The sequence below is a fragment of the Dromiciops gliroides genome, chromosome 6 (genome assembly GCF_019393635.1).
Source record: "Dromiciops gliroides isolate mDroGli1 chromosome 6, mDroGli1.pri, whole genome shotgun sequence".
NCBI classification, from domain to species: domain Eukaryota; kingdom Metazoa; phylum Chordata; class Mammalia; order Microbiotheria; family Microbiotheriidae; genus Dromiciops; species Dromiciops gliroides.
In genome coordinates this window covers 261,156,708-261,165,525 of record NC_057866.1, presented here as the reverse complement: position 1 = coordinate 261,165,525, position 8,818 = coordinate 261,156,708, and the positions used below count along the sequence as shown (strand labels likewise).

At 39.7% G+C, this 8,818-nt stretch overlaps 1 protein-coding gene across 3 annotated transcripts in view; it reads left to right on the top strand.

Annotated features, from left to right (window-relative positions):
• The window catches only part of AFM (afamin), a 29,008-nt gene continuing 20,190 nt past the window's right edge, over positions 1-8,818 (top strand). For all 3 annotated transcript variants that reach the window (XM_043969552.1, XM_043969551.1, XM_043969553.1), the window contains exons 1-4: positions 1-135; positions 3,357-3,405; positions 5,831-5,963; positions 7,907-8,118. In XM_043969552.1, the coding sequence (XP_043825487.1) occupies positions 27-135; positions 3,357-3,405; positions 5,831-5,963; positions 7,907-8,118 (503 nt within the window). In that variant the 5' untranslated portion in view covers positions 1-26. The remainder of the gene's footprint in view (positions 136-3,356; positions 3,406-5,830; positions 5,964-7,906; positions 8,119-8,818) is intronic.

Below are 8,818 nucleotides of genomic sequence, written 5' to 3'. Positions count from 1 at the left end.
TCTTCCTCACTCTATTTCCTCCTCTCATGAAAGTCAACACTGGAGCCATGGTGTCAATAAAGTCCATTTGTCCTATCGTTTTGTTCTTCTCCTTGGCTGAATCCCTAACACTGCTCAAAGCACCTCAGCATGAAGGTAAGGTAACACTCTTACACATTCGCTATAACAAGAATGTAAAATGGATATGACACATAAAAATACAAATGTGACCTTAGGCATCAGTAAGAGAGATGCAGGGTCCAGGCCATTGCTCATCCTTTGGCAGATGATGAGTTTTTTGTGGAGCCATGTCTTTGGAAGAGTGCTAATAAACTGGAGAGAATCCAGAGGAAAGTACACACAATGGTCAAGGGCCTTGAGACCATGCCAAATGAAGGTTGTAATGGAGTTGGTTAGTTTGAGGGAAAACAAGGCTTAGAGTAGGGTATGTATGTATGTATGAGGGAATGATATCTGAAGGGCTGTCACATGGTAGATAGATAGATTTGTATTCTTTGTCTCCAGAGGTGAGACTTAGGACCAATGGATGGAAGTAGCAGTATGGCCAGAATTAGGTTCGATATGAGAAAAAAAACAAACAAACAAAAGCAAAGCTTCTCAACAAAATGGAAAGTGAGATGTAGTGACTCTTTCCTTTACTAGAAGTTTTCTAGCATGAGAACTTTTGGGAACTGGTAAAGTGGATTCTTTTTTGGCTATGGGATGGAGTAGATGGCATCTGAGGTCTCTCTCAACTCAGATGGTGTAATTCTTATTTTACTGCTCAAGTATGAAAACATAGCTTTCCCTTATCTTCCTACACCTTTGGGACCTCTCCATTTCTTCTTCCCAGTTTCTTGTTGTTCTTGTTGAGTCAATTAGTCATGTCTGACTCCTCCCTAGCATGCCGGGCCCTTCTATCCTCCACTATCTCCCAAAGTCTGCCCAAGCGCATGCTCATTGCTTCCATAACACTATCTATGCATCTTATCTTCTTCTGTCCTCTTCTCTTTTTGCCTCCAATCTTTCCCAACATCAGTGTCTTTTCCAATAAGTTCTGTTTTCCTAGTTATTATTCAGTATTCAAACTCTGCAATCTCATCTCTTAAGAAACTATTAAATAGTAAGAAGAATTATTGGCAACCTTTGGCAGAATCCTTCCCTGATCAGGAAAACTTGATAGGCCTTTAGGCATAGACATTGCACCTAGCTAGGAAAAGCCAGGCAGAGTTCTACCAGGACAAGATTAATTGTCTCTTTTTTCTCATCCTATATATGGTGGACATCAAAACCTTCTCTGTTACAAAAAACTGTCTCATTTTGGGTTAGTTACTCCCAAGATCCTTTCTGGCTTAGGGGAAGTAAAAGAAGCAAGCTCCTTGTTCTTCATTGGCCTACCCAATACTCCTGCCTGTATTATCGACTGCCAGAAGCAAAACCCTGATGATGAAAATCAAGGACTTTATGTTGTCTTACAATTAGACTGTAAGCATTCCCTGGCCACAAGAAGCTTAAATTAAATGGAGAGCAGAGAGGAGAAGAACTAATAAGTATGAAGGAAATTAAAATCTGTTGGGTACAAAGGAGAAAATGTAACCTAAGCACTCAGAATATTTGAAGAATTTTAATTAAAGTAAAATTAAAAATTTGAGAACACTTTTAACTGGGGTGGTCAGGGAAAGTTTCATGGAGGAAGTAGCATCTGAGCTGAGCCTTGAGGAGGATTTCAATAAGCAAATATGAGGAGGGAGTACATACGTGGCATATAGGACTGATGCAAATATTCCCCCATAGACTAAGAGGAAGGAGGGAGATTAAAGGTCATTGAGTCCAAACACCTCCCTTTAGAGAAGAGAAAACTACAGGACTTGGAGATTATAGGTTAAGGTCAGGGAGTAGTTTGGAGGAAGAATAGAGTGTTTGAAAGGTGGTGATATGAAGTAACCCCATGAAGGAAGGCTAGAGAGATTTAAATGCTAGGTTACAAGGTTCATATTCTACCCTATAGGCAATGGGGAAGACATAGGAAGATGTATGCCTTTATGAAGATTATTTTGACAGGTGAAAGAATGAAAAGTGGTAGACAGGTAGAGGGGAGAGACCAGGGGAAGGAAGATGAGTTAGAAGGCTATTATAATAGTCTAGGCAAGAGGTGATAAAGGTCTGAATAGGTGGGAATAGGAGTGGAAAAGGGGCGATATAATAATAATCCTCTTTTCCATTTTCTCTGATGTCACTGAACTATATATGTTGTAGACTCTTTAATGGCTTTAGAACTGGAAAGATCTTCAGAAGCCATTTAGTCTAGCATCTTCATCATACAGATAGGGCAGCTAGGGGGTGTCATAGTGTACAGAACACCAGGCCTGAAGTAAGGAAGACCTCATTTCAAATCCATCCTCATTTACTAGCTGTGTGACATTGGACAAGTCAACCTCAGTCTGCCTCAGTTTCCTCATATGTAAAGTGGAGATAATAATAGCACCTACCTCCCAGGATTGTTGTTAAGATCAAGTGAGATAGGGGCAGCTAGGTGGCGCAGTGGATAGAGCACTGGCCCTGGAGTCAGGAGTAACTGAGTTCAAATCCGGCCTCAGACACTTAACAATTACTAGCTGTATGACCCTGGGCAAGTCACTTAACCCCATTTGCCTCACTAAAAAAAAAAAAAAGATCAAGTGAGATGATAGTTGTAAAGTGATTAACACAGTGCCTGGCAATATACTAAGTGCTATATAAATGTCAGTTAGTATTGTTGTTATTGTTATTATTATTATGGATAAGGAAATTGAGACCTAAAAAATGAAGTGACTTGCCCATGCTCACACAGATAGTAAGCAGCAGAACCTGAATTCAAAGCCAAATTTTCTGGGTCAAAATCCAGTGTTAATTTGATTGAGTCATATCAACACATTCCACTTAGTACTAGTATGCCCATGTTTTATAGGAATAATAACCATCATGCCAATTTGGTGATGGATGGAGAAAATAAGGCAAAGAAATTAAAGACCTGGATTGAATTTGGCATCTGTAGTTCTCAGACAGAATCATGGAGGGTGAGGATGGTTTTTGATCATAGTTGGGGGAGGAGATAAAAAATGTAAAATGAGGCCAGATGCTTCTTCTGAATGATTCAGAGGTTAAACTCTATACTTGCTGGGGGAAAATAGCTGCCTATGACCAGCACACAGTATTTTATGAGCCACATTGGATCCATTGGTTTCCCTTCTTTCTCCTTACTGCTGAGACTAGAGTTCTTTCTCCCACCATTAATTTCCCATTATTTGTTTCATTTGTTAAAGTTCTTCTTTGGTAAATGCTTATTTGTTTTGGTAAATAACATGCTTTATGAAAACAAAATTTTCTTTGTTTTTCAGACTATTTAAATACCACCCAGAAGTTTTTGGAGAGCAACATTAGAGATGTGTGAGTTGATTATTATATTATAAACTCAGCTAATACATGATCTTCAAACCATACAATATGTCCAAGAGGGTTTTAGTTAGTTAATTGTTATTGAACCATAAAGACAAGATCGCCTGATGGAGAATATGCCTGGCTTGTGGTCAGGCAAACTAAGGTTTAAATCCCTCCTCTGGCATTTACTCTGACATATTTAGCTGTATGACCCTGGCCGAGTCCCTTCTATTTGCCCTAAATGGATTCATGAAGAGTTAGACAGGATTGAGTAATAAAAAAAATCTTACTCTGTATTGTGTCTATAGGTTTTTAATTTATTTTTTGTATGCAGAAAAGTATTGCATTTATAATTCATTCCTCCATCCTCTTTCTTTTTATTGAAAAATTTAATCCATTCACATTTATGCTTATAATTGGTTTCTATTTTCCTTCCCTATAGATATCTATATCTAAAAATATATATCTGTATCTACAGATTTTTTGTGTGTGAGGCAATTGGGGTTAAGTGACTTGCCCAGGGTCACACAGCTAGTAAGTGTTAAGTGTCTGAGATCGGATTTGAACTCAGGTCCTCCTGACTCCAGAGCCAGTATTCTATCCACTGAGCCACCTAGCTGTCCCTAGCTAAAGATTTTATAAAACTAAATCCTCTTTTAAGTGCATACTTAGTCTTTGAGTTTTTTTCTTAAACTAATCTGATTCTGACCTCTTCATTCCCTCTTCTTCCTTCTGTCTTCATCAATTTTTATCTCAATTTGTTTTCAAGTTCAATTTATTGTTATTCTTTCTGTTTTGTTTTTCTCTTCCCTTTCCCAGTATAGATGTGGCACCTAATCCTTTCTGCCCTCTCTGTCACACCCTGATTCATTCTTCTATCTCAGTGAAGTTAATTTGTAATATTTTCTTCCAAGAAATGTTTCCATTTCTTGACTCATTTCCCTTTCTAGAACCTACTCCCAAGAATGTTAATTCTCAATGGAAACCATGGAAAGTGCTCTGTAACCTTAATCAACAGAGCCTGATCCCATTCATTGACTTTTTCCTTCACTGCTTGTTCTGGCTTGTCCCTCCACTCTCCCTCCCTCCCTCCTTCTGTCCTTCCTTCCTTCCTTCCTTCCTTCCTTCCTTCCTTCCTTCCTTCCTTCCTTCCTTCCTTCCTTCCTTCCTTCCTTCCTGCCTGCCTGCCTGCCTGCCTTCCTTCTCCTTCCTTCCTTTTTTCTCTCCTCTTTTCTCCCATTCTCCTTTCCTTCTTTCCTTTCTTTCTCCCTCCCTCTCTTTTCTTTCCTGCCCTCCCTCCTTCCCTCTTTCCTTATTTTCTGTCTCCCTTCTATTCTTTATGATGAAGATAATCTCTCTACCAATGCAGGTTGACACCTTCTTTACAACTAGTCTTAACGAGGTGCTAGAGCAATCAGTAGTAAAATGACTTGCCCAGGGTCACACAGATTGTGTAGATTAGAGCCTAAAAACCAAGATCTTTGCTATGAGACTAGTTCTCTGTCCACAAGTTTTCTACACTGCATTTATGCCTTGCTTAGAACAGGTGGTTAATAAATGCTTGTGCCTTCCCCTCACAGATTCTCTTTCTTTTATACAGTTTATTTATATGTCTTCTTCATTAGAACATAAAACTACTTGAGGGCAGGAACTATTTTGGTCTTTTTCTGGGTATCCTTAGTACTTACCACTGTTCCTGGCACATAGTAAGTGCATAATAAATTCTTGTTGAATGTCTGAATTGAATTGAACTAAATCTTACAGATGAAGAAACTGAACAACTAGTAAGTTACATTACATTTGTTCATTCATTCATTCATCAAGCATTTAGGTAGCTATTATAGCAGGAAGTCAAATAACAAGGGTCCTAGGCCAGGCCTCAGGAAGACCTGAGCTCAAGTCCTACCTCAGAGAAATATTAACTGGGTGACCTTGGGCAAGTCACTCAATCTCTGCTCCAGTTTCTTTGACTGTAAGATAGGGATAATAATAACACCTACCTCCCTGGGTTGTTGTGAAGATAAACAAAGAAATAATATTTTCAAAGCTCTTAGCAGTGTGCCTGGTGCACAGTTGGCACTATACAAATGATATTATTGGAATTGTTATTGTTATTATTATTATTATTGTTATAATTTACCAAGTGCCTACTCTGTGCCAAGGAGTGTTAGGAGCTCAGGATACAAAGAGAAAGATGAATTAGTCCTTACCCTTAAGGAAATTTTTTCCTTCTATTTTTGCTATTCCCAGAGCTATGATTTAATCTTTTCCATTTCAAATCATATTAAAGTTGGCTGAAGTTTGCCTGCTTGTAATCATTTCTTTGAGATTTTCCTGGGAATAGCAATAGGGATGATGCCAGAGATTGGATTAAAGAAAAAGGTTTTGAGATCGAATACCTTTAAAGCCTTTCTTGATGTGATTTTTGTTCCAGGACCACTGTTGCATTTGCTCAGTTCATCCAAGAAGCCACATATCAAGAAATCACTGGATTGGTTGAACAGATGATCCACTATAGAGACAAATGCATTACCAACATGCAGCTTCCTGAGTGTTCAAAGAAAGCAGTGAGTAAATAAGAGATGTCTTCTCCTTGTCTATTTTCCTCCTGGAGGAAGATGTCACAACAGTAAATACCTTGCACGATGTCCTCAGCATTTTACTTTGCTGTTTTATACATATTGCTTCTGTATTTATGATTGAAAAGATGCCTTCCTTAGGAAAGTTCTGTTCCATTTGGAAATGCCCCAGGAATAACCTTTTGCTGTGGATCTGACTCTCAAAATCCCTATGGATACAGTGCCTATGCCATTGGATGAGGGGGACAGTCTATCTTCCACTGACTTGTCAATATGTTCCAGCCTTCCCCCCTTTATAAAAACAGCTTTCTATTTTTTAAAGCTTTTTGCTTTGTTGTTGTTGTTTGATCACTTCAGTCATGTGTGAATCTTCTTGATCCCATTTGGGGTTTTCTTGGCAAAGATACTACAGTGGTTTGACATTTCTTCTCCAGCTCGTTTTCCAGATGAGAAACGGAGGCAGAGAAGGTTAAGTGACTTACTCAGGGTCTCACGGCTAGGGAGTGTCTCAGACTAGATGTGAACTTAGTAAGAAAATTCTTCCTAATTTCAGGACCAGTAATCTTTGCACTGTGCCACTCAAACCACCACTTTATTGCTAGCAAAATGAAATTTTGTTATAACTTTATTTTTGATTATTCTTTAATAATATTGCCTTGTTATTTCCAACGAGTCTGCACTGCAGGAAGAATCAAAGACTCATAGCTTAAGAAGTGAGAGTTCAATTAGAGCAGTTCCCTAATGTTATAGAAGAGGAAATGGACTAAGATATATTAATGCTGTCTTGCTTACAGTTAGTTAGGAAGCAGGGCCAAGAGTGCAGTCCATATCATCTGACTTGAATCCTAGTATTCTTTCTCCTCCACAAAAATGTGCCTCCACAAAGTCCTTATTAAAATGCTTCCTGGAAGAGACTGACACCATTAGCCACTGCCTATCCCCCACTAAACTTGTAAATTAGGTAGGGTAGCAGTGGGTAGAGCACCAAACTTAGAGTCAGGAGGACCTGAGTTCAAAACTCACATCAGACACTTACTAGCTGTGTGACCCTGGGCAAGTCACTTCACTCCAATTGCCTTAAACATCTGGGGCCATTTCAAGTTGTCCTCATGTAAAACATGATACTGGAACCAGATGGTTGTGGAGGAGAGAGTGAGGTTGGTGACCTTGCACAACACTCCCTCACTAAAATCCAGTTCACTGCAAGTCATGAGATCACCACGGTAACATGGTTCTCTTCAAGAATGAAGGACAAAACAACAACCACTTTGTAAACTTGATACAGCACTGATGCACTGAAATAAAAGATAAGAACCAGGGACATAAAAAAGGAAGGGTGTCACCATAGTGAGAGCCCCTGGCAGTAGTGAGGAGGCAGGAGGAGACCTCTGAGGGTTTAAATACTAGGGATGGAAATTTTCAAAGGGAAGAAACCAGCTCCAGATGGGTGCATGTAGAAAAAGAACAATTTTGCTATTAGGCCCAACCCCAAGCACAGATCATTGTCCAACAAAGTAGAAAGATGGTGCCTAGTGACACCATGGATAGAGTGCAAGACCTGGAGTCAGGAAGACCTGAATTCAAATGCAGCCTTGAGACACTTATTAGCTGTGTGACCCTGGGCAAGTCATTTATCCTCAGGTTGCCTCGATTTTCTCATCTGTAAAATGGAGATAATAAAAGCAACCCCCCTCTCAGGGTTGTTGTGAGGATCAAATGAGATAATAATCATAAAGTGCTCAGTACAATGACTGTCACATAGTAAGAGCTATAGAAATATTAGTGATGAAGATGATAATGGTGGTGTTGATGGTGGTGGTGGTTTGCCCCACTAATGTCTTGACCATTCACTGAATTGATTTCTCATCATCCAGGTGAAAGAAAGAAGGATTGGGCCTTGTGACTAATGTGTTTTTCTTTCTCTTGTTTAGATCCATGTAATGCAGGATAAAATATGTGGGGTAAAGGAACTTTCTGCCAAGTACAGGCTTTCCGAATGTTGTACAAACGATACTTCTGAGAGACGACTGTGCTTCTTTCAACGCAAAAGTGCTGCTGTCAGTTTTCTGGCTCCTTTCCAAGTCCCAGACATAGAGAAGGTTTGCCAGGAGTATGAAGAAGATCAGGATGCTTTTCTAAATCAGTAAGGGACGTTGTCACCAGAACACTTCCCAGGAGAGGCATCCCGAGTCCTGCTCTGATATTTAAGGACACTGACAAGGATTAGGCATCCATAGGTTTTGAAATGGGAAAAAGTTGTGTTAGCAGGTGGAGAAGGCATGGTTTGTTCTCGATGACATGGGAATGATGATCAGATTTACCCCGGGGGGAAGCGTGAAAGGAGGAACATAGAAAGGGCATTTAACTCCAAGCCATTTCTAACCTAATGGAGGCTCATTTCAAAATGACTGAACTTTACCTTCCCCATCTGCTTACAGAGCGGGCAGCAACAGATTTGTCTTGGTTGTGCAAAGAAGATAAAATGCCTAGCATGATGTTTGTGACTTGGAAGTATGGTGAGGGAAAGAAATAATATTAACAAGGACACCTTTGACTGTCCTAGACTTAAGAGCTGATCTCTTACCAAAAGCATTGGATTGTGGATTGAAAAAGAATTAACTGAAACAATATAATAGAAAGCATCAGAAGAAAAATGATACCATCTAGCTCGTGTTTACTAAAACTGGAAAATGTCTTTTTTTCTTTTCTTTTTCCCTCCCTCCCCCCCTTCCCTCCTTCCTTCCTTCCTTCCTTCCTTCCTTCCTTCCTTCCTTCCTTCCTTCCTTCCTTCCTTCCTTCCTTCCTTCCTTCCTTCCTTCCTTCCTTCCTTCCTTCCCTCCTTC